The following is a 15636-nucleotide window of genomic DNA, read 5'->3' as shown; positions in this document are numbered from 1 at the left end:
GCTTGAAATATTTCACTCTGTGTGTAATGAATCTATATGATATATGAGTTTCACTTTTTGAATTGAATTACTGAAATAAATTAACTTTGTCATGATATTCTAATTTATTGAGATGCACCTGTATGTATGTCACCTCCCTCTAGATCAGTCAAGAGCAAAATTCAATTGCAAGAGCCAGGTTTTAACCAGTAAAGGGCAGTCGCTATGCATATTATTAGCAAAATATGTAGAATTCAATTACTTTATACTAAAATGTTGAGATTTGGACCAGAATCAATCAACAGCACTAGTAAATATCCAAAAACACAGGGCTACAGCAGAAAACAGTGTTTTGGGGGTTTAATTACTCTTCAAAGGTGCCCTGTAACAAAAGTTATTTTGCATTCAGTGTAACCAAAAATGCCCCATGTGTATCCTTGATCTCTAAACGTGTCAAATGCATTTTTTTCCTCATAAAACATTTGCAAAGCCAATTTGTTATGTATTTTAACTCCAGCATTGTTTACATCCATGTTGTTTAGTGCAGGGATACTATTCAGAAGGCCAAACACTGGGGCCATAAAAACCACTACAGAAAATGAGTATACAGTATATGAACGCCTCTTCTTCTATTGCCTAAGAGCCACTGACTTCACTCATGTATGAAGTAAATTTTAGACTCAATAATAATGAAATTACTTTTAAAGTGGACATTTTTTGCACTGAATTTAATAATTGTAGAACAGAATTATAATTGTGTTAATTGTAGATATATGTGCTCGATGATACTGTTGTTTTTTTCTGTGCTCTTCCTCAGTTGAGATAGAGATAGACGGGGATTTGAGTGACAGTGATGGTGAGTAGATAAAACAGAATTTCATGGAACAGATTTGAAAGCATTATACTCTAGAGTCTAGCCTAATAACCAGAACACCAAATGCTGTATGTTGTGTGTTTTAATTGGTCTTAATGTAGACGGTGGCACCCAGAAGAGAACAAACAGGAGGCAGGCAGGTGGAAGAGGAGGTGCAAAGGGCAGAGGCCGGGGGAAAAAACCAGCCAGTGAGGACGAAGATGAGGACGATGAGGAGGACGAACCTCCCAGGAGACGCAGGGGAGCGAATAACAAGAAGAAGCCTGCCAAGAAACGTGGCGGTGGCGATGATGATGAGGATGAGAGTGAGGACGAGGCTCCCAAGAAGAAGCGAGGAGGAGCAGCCAATAAGAAGAAAGGAGGCAAAGCCCAGGACAGTGATGAGGAGGACAGTGACGCAGACAAAGGAAAGAAGGGGAAGAAGGGAGGAAAGAAAGGAGGGAAGGAGGAGGAGGACAGTAAAGGTAAGAAGGGGGACAAAGGGAAGAACAAGGGGAAAGACGAGGACAATGACAAGGACAAGAAGAAGAAGAAAAAGAAGGACGACAGGTAGGTCAGAGGAAGTTAAACTACCAACCTAACTGTCAAATTACAATACAATAAAATGGTCCTGTGATATACTATTGAGCCATATTGGCTACTTAAAAATTAATCAATACAGAACATACAAGGTACAACGTAATCCTTATGGGCAATTGCGCACCATCAATGTGCTAAAAGTACTTGTTTTGCCACTGACATGCTCAGATTCTTATCTTAAGTGTCTGACAACATTACTGAAAGGATCCCTGCAGAGATAGACCTTTTAGTGAAAGATTAAGATCATTCTGTTAACCAGAAACAGCAGTTACATCACTGTTCAAAGCCACCAGACTCCACTGACAAAAACAAAGTCATTTTACCTTGCAGATTATCGAACATTGTAACACTTCATTCAAATAAAAAAAAAACGTACGAACCGCACCGTCCTTACATCCCGCTGTGTGTCCCAGAATACTACACCAACCCTGGTTTGGTTGAAAGATGGGAAAATATTCCAGCTCTAGCCACTGTTTCTGCCTTTCTGATGCTCCACTTCTCTCTTGCTCTTCTCCTGATATTTTTCATCTACCTCCTTTTTAAAAATACCAAAGTTACCCTGGGTAACATGAACATCCTTCAGTTTCATTCTGTATACAAAGTTATCCCTTCAACAAACTCACTCCCTCCATTCGCCATTCTCCATCTGCCTTTTCTGCTCCAGTTCCTCTGATTCCAACTCCAACTCTGACGACGAGGAGGAGGACTCCATGTCAGAGGGAGAGATGGCCCGGCTAATGGAGGAGGTGGAGGAGAAGAAGAAACTGATCGCTAACATCAGGAACAAGCCGTGGAGGATGAAGCGGAGGCTTGTGCACCTGAAGTAATCTCTTACACCTGAACTGGTTTCCATCTTGAGATAAAAGTTCTTCTCTTCAACCCAGAAACATAAAGCTATACTTCAAGCCTTGATATAAATAAATCAAATCCAGTTTTTACCCTGGTTTGGTTTGGGTGGATCATTTGTGAAAATATAAATTCCACTTGGTAAACTGGATATTTTATGTCTGAATGTTCAAAGATCACTTCTGCTTTGAATTTAAGCTTTTTTTAATGTGACTGAACTTTTCATCTGAAACTAGAAATGCGCACTTGCAACACAAAACTTACTCATCTGAAGATTTCGAATGTAGTCAATATTTGTCTTTGTTAAACAGTTTTATGGTTTTGTTATTGGGACAACTGTAGACATGAATCAATGTGGAAAAACATAAATCCAGCTCATTTCAATATTTTAATAGCTATTTATATCACATGTGCCCTTGTTTCTTCACAGGGAGGCTCAACAGTTTGTGGATAAGTTTGAAGGAGCTTTGGGCAAAGGAAAAGGCAGGAAGTGGTACGCCTACAAAGTGATGATGACGAAGGTCAGGCACAAATTCAAACTTCCTATCTTTGCTTTTCGCTTGTGTGAGTGTGTCTGTGTGTTTTCCTTCCATAATTTTCAATCTTTTTATCTTCTTCCCAGAAATGGATCAAGTTCCAGAGGGATTTTGAGAACTTCAGAACAGCCTGCATCCCTTGGGAGAGGAAGATCAAAGAAGTGGAAAGTAAGATTTGTTTACTGCACAGCCGTAGTGTTTACCAGCTGAACAGCACCTCCTAGTGGACAGAATCTGAGTTTAAAAATCTCCTGGATGTCCTCAGGTCACTTTGGGTCATCTGTGGCATCTTATTTTATCTTCCTGCGCTGGATGTACGGCATGAACCTGGTTCTTTTTGGGTTTACGTTTGGACTGGTGGTCCTCCCCGAGGTAAATAATGTGGTCCTGTTTCTATAATAAAGTCTATTCATGTTGCCATTTTCAAAGCAAAGCAAAGCATTAAACTTAGATCCAAACAGACTTATTTTGTTTGTTTATGTAAATCAAAATGAAAACTGACAGTCAAAAATCAGTAAACAGATACATCAAGAATAATCATCAAGAAAAATCTGTTAAGTGTAATTAAATAAAATGTAAATTAATTTAATTCTTTTTAATTTTCCAGGTTCTGATGGGTCTTCCCTATGGATCTATTCCCAGGAAGACTGTGCCCAGAGCAGAGCAGGACACGGCTCAGGACTACTCCGTCCTCATGGACTTCAACGTGAGTCTGATATATAATATACAATTTTTAATGTGTCAGTTATATAAATATAGTCAACCCTCAGTGGTTTCAGTTCATACATTTTCAAATTAAACTACAAAAAGTCCAAAATAAAGAAAATTAGTTCACATAACTTATACAATCATACACATGTGTAAAGAGAAAATTTGAGAAATTTATCAAAAACAAGAGAGATCAAAGTAATTAAATATAATTGAATTTTAAATTTTAAATGCTTAAAATGAAACAACTATTCACTTTTTTAAAAGATATTTTTTAAGAGACTTTGTGGCCAAAAACTGGACTCTTTCCAAATCGTACAGCTGACACAACTTGATTTCCTCCTGATTATTTCTGTCAGTCACAGCAGCCAGAGGGAGCATCTCACTTCTTAACTGTGTAACTGAAGGTCTTTGGCTTCTTTATAAGTGAGATGTAACATACTGTAAGATATGGAATCAAAACCCCACTTTTTCTTTTAATTTGACCTTTATTTAACTAGAACATTCTCTGAGATCCAAACCTATCTTTCGACAGCTAGAATGGCAGCACAACTATGTCACACACATGAACACAGACACTAGAGGAAGATGAGTGAGGGAAGAAAAAAAAGAACCTCTTCTTTTCTTCTTCTTTTCTCAGGGCTACTGCAAGTATTCAGTCCTGTTCTACGGTTATTACAACAGCCAGAGGACGATCGGCTTGCTGAAGTTCAGGCTGCCTCTGTCCTACCTCATGGTTGGGATCGGCACCTTCGGGTACAGCCTGATGGTTGTGATCCGCACGTGAGTCTGCAGCAGAATGAGGCTCAGGTGGCTTCATACAGTATGGTTGCTTTTCATTCATTTACTGTCAAACAACCTATTAAGTCATTTAAGTTTAAAAAATGCGACAAAACAAAGCAGGACTCAGGGATAACTGAAAGACGTCAAGATAAAACAATTGTGTATTTGGTGCTTAGTGATTCAAATATGAAGATTCATTTCCATATTGCTCCCTGTCTGCCTTCATGCCCATAAAGAAGGCTGTTTTGTTTTTTCCAGAATGGCCAAGAATGCTGATGTCGGTGGTGGAGACGGAGAGGAAGGAGAGTTCACATTTGCCTGGAAGATGTTCACCAGCTGGGATTACCTCATAGGCAACTCAGAGACCGCTGACAACAAGTATGCCTCCATCACCACCAGCTTCAAGGTAACCATAGCAACAGGTTTACAAGAAACACAAACACAACAACATGACTCTATTTCTCAGGACAACTGTTGTGTTTCATGTGTAGAGCTCACTGCTACACCGTTAATGCAGTCAATGACAGATTAAGTTCCCTTCTCTGTTCCTGTTTTGACAAACAACAGGAGTCCATCGTGGACGAGCAGGAGAACCAGAAGGATGAGAACATACACCTGCGGAGGTTCCTCAGAGTGCTGGCTAACTTCCTGATTATCTGCAGCCTCGGTGGCAGCGGATACCTCATCTACTTCGTGGTGAAGAGGTCTCAGGAGTTCGCTGACAGAGATGACCTCAGCTGGTACGAGAAGAACGAGGTAATAATGGTCAGATGGTTCGGAAGGAAATATTCCTACTGCTGTTACTGCTGCCGTTCCTGCTATCACTAATACTGCAAACAGGTTTATAGGACACTAGACAAATGTAACAAAGTTAAATTCATCTGCAAAAGGAATCACTTTTTCAACAGAACAAGCCTAATTATTGACTGTCACTGGTAATACTCCTGCTACGTCTACTACCACCACTGCTCACTCTCAACTCGAGACTCACCTAGTTCGTCTAGTTGCTTGTTCTGGAGCTTTTTGGCCATGTGACACCCTGTAAATTGTAAAAGTCAACAAAAAATAGACTGTAAAGGCAAGAGCCGGTCGGCCCTATACGCTCACTATGCAAGCTGTGTAGGGCCCCGTAAATTTTCAAGCACCCTCCCCCTCATGTCAGAGTGGGTGTCAGTGTTTACAACTCAGATGAGAGGATGAACAGAACTATCCATCAGAAAAAGAGAAAAAACACCATGAGAGTGAATTATGGGAACAGGAATCAGGTAGACTTGTGTCTGATGTCAGTAAATAACACTAATGTTGTATAGTAATGTAAGCTGATGTGCAGTTTGCAGTGAATCTCTCTGTCTGTCTGTCTGTCTCAGTAACAGCTGGACAACTTTGTCTATACAATGTAAACATAAGCTGTGACAGACAGCTCTCTGTCTGTGTCTTCCAGGGCTGTTCTCTGACTTCTGTTTGAGAAAAGTGACAGTAAAATACAACTTTACATTTGCAACAGGCAACAGTGTTTATGAACTGTGTTAACTTCGTTCATATGCACATACACAAAGTGAAACTTGTGCTCTCCAGCAGACAGTATGTGGGTGTGATGGCTCTCCTCAAAGACGCACATCATTTTAAAATAAGATAATGATTATCGAGTCTCTCAGTCAAGGTTTAGTTACAGTTCTGTAATACGAGATGCAAAGCAGTGAATTGACTGTTGATTAAATATTGAATTTGTTTGTTGATAGTTGGACATACTGGGTAATGGATGCACGTCTCTCAGTTAATAATAACCATCAATTATTCAGTCAAGCCAAAGTACAAATAGAATGTTATATTTGAAAGTATATAAAAGGAAAGGAGACTTAAAGCTGCAGTCAGAGCCTACAGGCTTATGTTTACACTGAACAGACAAAGCTAATTATATAATATCGTGAGGACTGGACTAATTGCCAGGCAGCAATACCAAATCTCAGTTTGTAGTTTTTATTATTTTCAGCAATTATATTTTCTACAGTGTAATTGTTAATATTCACATAATGTTCTATTAAATAAATATTGTTTGTTTATATCTGTACTAATTCTTAAACTGAAAGGATGGAGCAAACAGTTTTAAAGGAGGAAGAATTGTAGTGGGAGCACTGTGTGACTGTGGAGCAATTAGTTTACAGGCTTTACTTTAAACATAAAGTAACAGGGTGTCTGTGGGTTCCTAAAGTCTAAAATCCAATAATCTGAATTTTCTTAAAAATGATGATTAGATTAACAAATTTTACGTTGTTTGTATAAAGTTGCATTTTGCAGGCTCGCTTTCAAATGCGGGATAGGATTTTTTTTTTGTAATCGAGACTGACATAGACAGATTTTCGTTCATATACTTACATGCTTGTATTTTTCTTTTTGCCATAATGGAAGTAAAATGTGTCTTAAATTGCACTCAAAATGGTCTTTATATATTTATGTACACATATAATGTGCTGTATATAAGGGTGTTGTCTGTTGTACTGAAATAGATATTTGACGAGAAGATGTTATTGGTGATTTTGACTGATTTGGACAGTTGGAGATCATCATGTCTCTGCTGGGTCTGGTGTGTCCTCCTCTGTTTGAGACCATTGCTGAGCTGGAGGACTACCATCCTCGAATCGCCCTCAAGTGGCAGCTCGGACGCATCTTCGCCCTCTTCCTGGGAAACCTCTACACCTTTCTGTTTGCTCTGTTTGATGAGGTCAACAACAAGGTATGGTAGCTGTGTGTGTGTGTGTGTGTGTGTGTGTCCTATATACAGCTTCTAATAGTGAAACATTTCCCACAGATCCACTTGATGATGATAACTTTGTCGAAACCCTTCAGACAGTCTTGGCACAATCTTGATATCTTTTTTTTAACACTTTTCAACAAATGTCTTGGCTTTAGTTTTGCCTTATTAGTTGCATCAGGATGTTGACCCTCTAGTTCCACCCTCGGACCAAAAGGGCAAGTTTGCACACAAAATATCTTATGCATTTTAAATTGTTTAAAATCCAGGGTCTTTTCCTGTTGTGCCAACCTGAGGTTCAACTTTTCTAGCCCTACTTCTGTATTGTACTGAACATTTTAGCCACTAGGGGTCTCTAGCCAGACTTTACACACTGTTGTTGTCTGTTAATTTTACCAGAATTTTCCACCCTCATACAGTCATACAGTCTGTTTTGTAGAACTCTATATGATATTTATTTTTAAAAGTGGATGATGATGTAGGATTCGTTTTTGATGGATGATCCACCAGACATTCACATGAAATAGAATAGAAACTTGTGTCTCCATTGACTGACTCCCTTCTTTGCACCTCGTAGCTGGAATTAGAGGGGTCCATTAAGAACGCCTCCATCTGGGCCATGAAGGAGTACTACGCTAACTTCACACGTCTGATCAACGACACCGAGTCCACCCCACCCCCCATGGACCCTTCTGATGTCATCAGAGGACCCTGCTGGGAGACTGCCGTTGGAATAGTAATAAAAACTAGAACATTTCTGAATTTTGAGTGTGCCTGAATGCTAGGTGCACTGCGCCCTGTTAAGAAGGAGTCTTTATTTTGAAAAACAAGGTCATCCTGCACTTCCTGTTAAAATACAGTTACTATATCTCTCTACCTTGAATATTAGGAGATTATTAGTTTAAAGCATGCAAGTCAAACTGTGTTAATTAGGTCATCTCAATCAACTGTGTGCTCCCAACTCCAATTCAGTTCTGTGCAATACACACTAATGGAAAGGGCATTTTGAATTACAATTTTGTCAAAAGTATGAAATATGTGACAAAGCTGAATTAATGAGAGAAAGTCCTATTTGTCATGAATGTTTTAAATTAAATGGAGAATGAATGAAGTTTCTTTGTGAATGTATGAATGCGTGGGAAGAGGTTGAAGATGAGTGGATTCAAAGGATTTTCTAATTGACTTTCATAACTAAATAGATGAAAGATGTGGAATATTTGTGAAGGGTTTCTAGCTTAAAGTATGACTGGGAATTCTCCATAAGGAATGAATAGGGAAAAATCACCAGAAAACATGGAACATTTTGGAAATCATGAAAGGTATCAATAAGGAAAGTCATGGCACGTCTCCCCCAATCAAGCCACATATTTTTTGTGTATGTGTGTGCAGAGGAAGAGGAAAAAGATGAAATAAGTATGGCGAATAATAGACAGTGTACTAATGTGTATTATACATTCAGGCACACTGAATAATATAGATTTTTTTTGTATAACACAGAAACAACATATTTTAGCCACACTCCTGTTATGCTATGATGATTAATGCACTTCTTTTAAGCCAAAGAATCAAATGAAATCAAAAAGTTATTCAGACACCAGCTGTGCTGATGATTCTCCAACTTCCTGTTCAATATTTAAATCTTATCACTCCGTATTTTAAGAGTAATTGATCTCTTGATTCTGCCGTTTTGATGTGAAATTAAGTCTCAATCGTATAATCACTAAAGACAGCTGAAACAGAGGACTTGTGGTTAGACAAACTGGGGTCACAAACCTTTATGTACCCGTTGGTTTCACCTTCCTGAACCTGTGTTGTTCCAGGAGTTTGTGAAGCTGACAGTGTCGGACATCCAGGTGTCCTACCTGACCATCCTGATTGGTGACTTTGCCAGAGCCGTCATCGTTCGCTTCCTCAACTACTGCTGGTGCTGGGACCTGGAGGCTGGATTTGTAAGTTCAGCCATTATTCATTTTATTATTTATTATTTTCCTGCTGTGAGATGTCAAAATGTCTACAATGAGGAAGACCTATTGAGCAATTATTGAGTTGTTATCTGTGATGGTATAGTTATAGAATACATGATTGTTTTATTTTTACGTTGTGAGCATGCAAAAAGTCAGATTAGCCCTATATCATATGCAGGTGGAACACACAGTAAATACAGCTGTTTAATTTGGTGCAGAAGTTCTCACACCATAATTTGCCAAGGCTTAGCTAATTTTATTAGCGGTAGGTGTTTAAGTGGTGGACTAATCAGCGCCTGAAGAAGCAGAATAACACAACAGACCTTTTTCACGTGTTGACTTGTTATAACTTGTTGTAACTAATAACCTTTACAGTCCCATTACCGAATGTTAGCATGCTTACACACTGAAACTAAGATAGCGAACGTGGTAAACACTATACCTGTTAAAAATCAACATGTTAGCATTGTCATTGCAAGACAAGACAATTGTGAGACTCTTTGTCTTGTTTCATAATTTTTAAAACTGTAAGCAGTTGCAGGTGAAACCCACTAATTTAGCTGAAATCTTGTTCTCTATATACTGACCTGGAGACTTAAAGGACTTAAAGTCCCACACACTAGTCCTTTAAATTGTGAGTCAATGTTTATAATTTGTAAAGCTGCCAATAAATAGCAAGTAATCATTGCCTGTTCACTTTTAGCCATCATACGGAGAGTTTGACATCAGTGGTAATGTGCTTGGATTGGTCTTCAATCAAGGGATGATCTGGTACAAACTTTATTTTTATATACAAATACTGCACACACTCAATTGCCAGTGAGTTGCAGTGTGTGTGTGTGTGTGTTTACATGCATGGGTGTGTGTTGCTGCATGCATATCCAGTATCACTGAGTGCATAGATGATAACAATATCAATGACACTGCCAGTGTTTGGGTCTCGGGTTGCAGTGGAGCCACTCTAAGTGCATTATTAACAGCACTTTGAATGACCATCACCAGTTACATGTAGTAAATTACACCGTATTATGTAACATTATACTATGCCATGTGCATCACCTTACTATTACTATATTATGTAGTAATAGTAAGGTGATATATATTAATATACTATATTACTATATTATTACTTTTACTCCATTCTGTCTGGGTTTCTGGCCTATGATCTGTTTGTAGAGCTTCTCATGAGAAGGAGAGTTGTTAAGTTGTGATTTTAGTTAATCGTGGCATTCTTTTGTATTTTAATTTTAAGAGCTTGATGGGACTTACAAATGGATTGTATACAGTAGATATGATATTCAAATACCAATGTTGAAAATGTTTCACGTGTTGTCATTGTGTATTTCAGGATGGGTGCGTTTTATGCTCCTGGGCTGGTCGGCATCAACGTGCTCCGCCTCCTCAGCTCCATGTACTATCAGTGTTGGGCCGTGATGGCCACTAATGTCCCCCACGAGAGAGTCTTCAAGGCCTCCAAGTCCAACAACTTCTACATGGGCCTGCTGCTCCTCATCCTCTTCCTCAGTCTGTTACCTGTCGTCTACACCATCATGACCCTGCCGCCTTCGTTTGACTGCGGACCCTTCAGGTAACTATATATAACAGATTATTGAGGTATGGGAGCCCAGTTAGAAATAAGCATATGCAAATACATACTCTCTCTCTCTCACACACGCGCGCATTGACCATGCTGATGATTGCAGCGGGAAGCCGAAGATGTTTGATGTGATCATGGAGACCATCGACCTGGACCTGCCAGCGTTCATGGGGACGCTCTTCAGCTATGCAGCCAACCCAGGCCTCATCATACCGGCTGTACTGCTCATGGTGTAAGTGTATAGGAGACACAGTGGATATCATGCACATAAACACACAAATGCACGCATGCACGATTGCACGCACACACACACACACATATATATATGCAAGTGTGTGATTACACAAATAACTTGTTGTAGAGTGCATGTTCCCATGTTGTCTTTGCAGCCACTGAAAAAATGGCAAATCCTCTCATTCTCCATTACAGACTCGCCATCTACTATCTGAACTCAGTGTCTGAGGCCTACCAAAACTCCAACATGGAGCTGAAGAAGAAGATGCAGATGGTAAGAAGTCTACCACAGAACTGCAGTGCTGAAATGACTTACTGTTTAGATTATTTTTAACCATTTCCTCAACTCTACCTTGTGTCCAGTACTAATTAGCACATGTTATCATGATACAATGTTAAGCCAAGATGGCTATCATGGTAAACATTTACCAGCTAAAACATTAGCATGTTCACACTGCCATCCCTTCATTATCATGCACATGCATAATTTGCAGTATTTTCCCCAACAAATTCACTATTTAGTCTGTTTGCTTGAAGCTACAGTGCCCAGCTGTTTTAGCATTTTTAGATATTTGTGAGGTGTTTTTTAAAGATTTACATCTTTAGTGGGAACAAAAAGGGTTTGGGGCTGAAAGTGACAGGCGAGGGAGTATTGAGAGACTAACACATTAACTTTAACATAAATAACAACACATTTCATCTCTCTCTCTCTCCCTCTCTCTCTCGCTCGCTTACTCTCTCTCTCTGTCCAGGCTCGGGATGAAGAGAAGAACCGGAGGAACAACACAGACAGCACCAACCAGGTCATGAAAGACCTTGAGGACCTGCTGCCGAACCGATCCCTTGCCCCTCCACCTGAGCCTGGTTAGTAAACTCCCAGACAGCTGACTGTCCTATGCAGATAGACTGTATGAAGGGAAACGTTGCTAAATGCCTCCATAATTAAAATATTTCAGTTTTTAATATTATAAGAAAATATTGTATCTGTGTATCATTACTAATCCTAAATTTCCCCCCTGTGTCATAATGTAAAAATCAATTTCCTTCTGGATATCGAACACTAATGTGTTATTAATGGTTTATGGTAAATACTAACAGCTCTGATTTTATGCATTCATTAAGGTATTATCGTTTTGAATTCAAAACATGTGAAATCTAGAGATTCAGCTGATTCCTTACTGTCTCTGTCTGAACAGAAAAGGCACCACAGCCAGAAGCAAAGCCGACTAAGACAAAGCCTGGGTCAGCTGGTAAAGGCGTTAACCTGCAGAAAGATGTGGCTCTGGCATCGCCCAACCCCAACGCTCGAGGGCCGGTGAGCCGGCCACCAGGGCCGAGAGGACCCGGAGCAATGCCGGGGCAGAGAGGACCTGGAGCGATGCCGGGTCCGGGTCCAGGTGGCGGACCGGGCCGAGGCCGTGGGAGGGGACCCCCTCCGAGATAACAGTGTGAAAAAATCACATTCCTGCAGGCTGTGTTCATCCCTCAGACAATCTGTTCATTTCACAGCTGGAGACAGAAATAAGCTCAAAAACAAGGTGTTGGAATTGTGGCATTTTGCAGTTACAAAGACCTTCATTTAGTCCTCATATTTCCTCACAGACATCAACAACAATTTTCTGTAAAATATGTTTACCAGAGGTCATTTTTGAAAATTACAGCTTAAACTGTAACCTACAGTACTGTTTCAAACACACTGCAGTAAAAACCTCAATTTTGTCTTGAGTTACTTCTGATTCATGAAGGAAGACTGTGTTGCTGATCCATGTTTGTGGTCTAAAGGTGGGCAGACACTGTGAGTTTTCATTCACCTTGTACTTTATGTTAATTATTATTTATTTTCTGTAACTGAGACATCTGTTATGTAAGCTTATTGCTGCCATGCCAAAGAAAAACGTATCAGTATAATGTTATAAAGTGTAAAGTTTCTTGTTATAACAAGATATTTCTACATCTCACGTTATTTATATTGTTATAATGTTTGATGTTGTAAAGTAATAACTTATATTGTTTAAATAACGCAATGACATGAGTTATGTTATAACAAGATAATAGTAAATTGTTATAACAAGAAAAGTTCTGTTATAACTCAGTTTGTATGTCATAATAACATGAAAATATCTTGTTATAACAATAAACTTTTTACAATATAACGTCTGTTTTTCTTTTTCTGGCGTGGTAGCAATACATTGTCGCCTCAGGCTTTTTTGTTTTCTCTCACATTTACACTGACTTTGTAATTAATGGTATAATTCTGACTTTGCAATAAAGTTTAAAATCTTTTATCTGTGTTTTTTTATTGTAATTTATCCTACTTTTATTTTAAATACTTTTAATTTGAAATAAATTTAGTTATTTTCTTGAAACCACACAAGGAAGGGACAAACTCAGAGATCGAAGTGAAACATTATTCATTAAGAACAAAATGAAGAACCCAGTGACTGTTGTTGTTTTTTGTATGTTCCCACCACTTTAGAAAAGGATAACCAATGGACAGTGTTACTCAATAAATTTTATTTATTATATATTATATAAATTAGTTTTTTCAAAAGTAAAATTACATTACTCATTACTCCCTGCCAACAGTAATTAGTTACACTACTAATTATATAACTTTTTCCACAAAGTTGGTAATTGTGTCCTTTCTCCACAAAATTCAGACTTTACGAATAAAATCTTTAAAATCAAAACCTGCACCTTCATTTCCCACAGTGCAACCTAAAATCAGACAGTTCAGTCAGAGATCTGGATGTGTTATGTTAGTAGCGGCTAATGTATTCTGGAGCTTCGAGCCTCAAATAGAGGTTACAGAGGTCTGGTAAGCTCACACCCCCAGATTTTTCATTTTCAGTCTTCAGCCGCAACTGACTGACTCAAGTGACATCGATTGAGGAAATATATCAGCCTTTGAGCAGCTCCCTCTGGAGGCAAAAAAGGTGTTGTAAACTTTCTTCACTTACTGAATGTAGTAGCACTCCCCAACACAATAAACAGTACCCACAAAAAATGTGGAACATCAGGTTCAGTCATGTAATTGTGCAGAAAACAACGATGTGTTGTCTTAGGTCAGTAATTTGGTTTGGGTAATACAAGTCTGTGCAGAAGAGTCACCCAACCAGTCAGAAGTGCCCAAGCCTCTGATTGTCACCCCGTAGGAATGTTGTCTTTGAGAGGTGGCAGACGATTGGCTGATCCTCTGTGGGTGAAAACACACCTGCCTGAAAATCATCTGCACAGAGACGGGTGGAGACCAGTCAAATACTGCGTCTCAGCACCTGAGATCTACAAAGAGACCGTGTAGAGACCTTCTCCAGTAGCACAGGTGAGTTTTTTTTCCCCGGATGTTTGAATATGAAGAACAAGAAATAATTAAACCATCTCAAATAATTAATTTCTTTTTCTTTTTCACTCTACAGCAACTTCATTTCTCGTTTGAACGTTCCAGCCAAGCAAACATGTCCTTTTTCAAGAAATTATTCAAAAATGTGATCCGTGACAGAGACCCCAAGGATGACACTGTCACAGTGAGTATCAGATCACATGGGAACAACCAGTCACGAGGAGAATACACCTGTTGTTGGCTAAGTGCAGTTTTATTAGAAATAATGTTACTTCAGTTACGTTTTACTTAACTTAAATCAAAATTTTCACAAGCTAAATGACCACTATTATTATATTTGGAAGTTAAGGAGAAGCTTTTCCTAGGTCTTAGGAGTATTTGGCTTTCATATGAATTTGATTGTTTTTCAGTAAAATGACTTACTGACAGCTGTCTGTCGGGCTCTCAAACCTCTGCTGTTGTCACCTCATTGCCCTGTAATCCATCTGCATAAGGGTGGAGAAAGGAGTCATCCAAATAATCATAGACCAATATCCAAATGTCATTTTAAGGAATTTCTAACCACAAACTGTTCTGAGCCCGTGTCAATCCACCTTCAGATGCATAGCACTGTTTCTGCCATTACTTTGGTTGTGAATGACATTTCCAATGCCTTGGATGTGAAAAATCATTGTGCTGCCATGTTTGTGGACCTCTCCAAGGCACTTGACACTGTTGATCACTCCTTGTTTTTACATATTTCAAATTAAGTTTTTTAAGCATCCATCTTCAAAACTGAAGATCAAGGCTAGGTTTGAGTTCCAGCCAGAGTTTGTAAAACATCTGTATTTCTGGCTGCTGTTGTAGGTGAAGGGTAAGCCGAAACCTAAGTATTATGGAACAGTCACCCCATACCCGAACTTCAATGCCAGCAGTGATGCTTCAGTTCTTCAGACCGCCATTGAAAGCAAAGGTGCGTGTCCACTTATGTTATCTTAAAAATTCTGTCCTGTTGGGTTGTTGTTAAATGTTTCAGCAGGTGGTGTACAATGTAAAGTTGGAGAATTCTGAAGAACAATTTAAAACATGGTTAATGTTTACAGAAAAACTTAATTTAAAGCCGCAAGTCACGCTGCTCCTCTGGTTTTCATTGCTTTAATGTACTTGTAAACTAAAACTAAAGGTTTTTTTAATCTTACTTGAAAACTCCCCATTTCTGACATACATGCTGCTCTCTTTAAAGAAAGTAAGGTAAAGTACAGCTTGTCCCTCACAGGAGTGGACGAGGATGTGGTCATTGCAATGCTGGTGAAAAGAAGCAACGAGCAGAGACAGAAGATTAAAGTAGTTTATGAAGCGTCCACTGGGAAGGTGAGTTCTTCATTTCTCATAAAGACCGAGTCAGGTACGATCAGACAATAATGAATCAGCAACAAAACAGCCAAAAGTTAAACTGTTAATATTGCTA

At 39.0% G+C, this 15636-nt stretch overlaps 2 protein-coding genes across 2 annotated transcripts in view; both read left to right on the top strand.

Moving 5' to 3' along the window:
* Positions 1–12395, top strand: part of tmc2a (transmembrane channel-like 2a) — a 14473-nt gene extending 2078 nt beyond the window's left edge. Inside the window, exons 2-21 of the mRNA XM_035668203.1 lie at positions 797–839; positions 983–1402; positions 2097–2255; positions 2709–2799; positions 2901–2982; positions 3080–3186; positions 3422–3520; positions 4163–4305; positions 4564–4711; positions 4873–5061; positions 6857–7036; positions 7632–7790; positions 8875–9003; positions 9722–9789; positions 10367–10606; positions 10722–10847; positions 11045–11123; positions 11602–11713; positions 11822–11831; positions 12044–12395. Of these exons, the coding sequence (XP_035524096.1) occupies positions 797–839; positions 983–1402; positions 2097–2255; positions 2709–2799; positions 2901–2982; positions 3080–3186; positions 3422–3520; positions 4163–4305; positions 4564–4711; positions 4873–5061; positions 6857–7036; positions 7632–7790; positions 8875–9003; positions 9722–9789; positions 10367–10606; positions 10722–10847; positions 11045–11123; positions 11602–11713; positions 11822–11831; positions 12044–12293 (2834 nt within the window). The 3' untranslated portion in view covers positions 12294–12395. The remainder of the gene's footprint in view (positions 1–796; positions 840–982; positions 1403–2096; positions 2256–2708; positions 2800–2900; positions 2983–3079; positions 3187–3421; positions 3521–4162; positions 4306–4563; positions 4712–4872; positions 5062–6856; positions 7037–7631; positions 7791–8874; positions 9004–9721; positions 9790–10366; positions 10607–10721; positions 10848–11044; positions 11124–11601; positions 11714–11821; positions 11832–12043) is intronic.
* A 1699-nt stretch (positions 12396–14094) lies between these two features.
* Positions 14095–15636, top strand: part of LOC118332609 (annexin A1-like) — a 7571-nt gene continuing 6029 nt past the window's right edge. Inside the window, exons 1-4 of the mRNA XM_035667981.1 lie at positions 14095–14171; positions 14266–14373; positions 15036–15141; positions 15445–15539. Of these exons, the coding sequence (XP_035523874.1) occupies positions 14305–14373; positions 15036–15141; positions 15445–15539 (270 nt within the window). The 5' untranslated portion in view covers positions 14095–14171; positions 14266–14304. The remainder of the gene's footprint in view (positions 14172–14265; positions 14374–15035; positions 15142–15444; positions 15540–15636) is intronic.

This window comes from Morone saxatilis, unplaced genomic scaffold, assembly GCF_004916995.1.
Source record: "Morone saxatilis isolate NCDOM2014 unplaced genomic scaffold, NCSU_SB_2.0 Contig21, whole genome shotgun sequence".
Classification (NCBI taxonomy): domain Eukaryota; kingdom Metazoa; phylum Chordata; class Actinopteri; family Moronidae; genus Morone; species Morone saxatilis.
The sequence above is the reverse complement of the archived record's forward strand: the minus strand, read 5'-3'. Positions and strand labels throughout refer to the sequence as shown.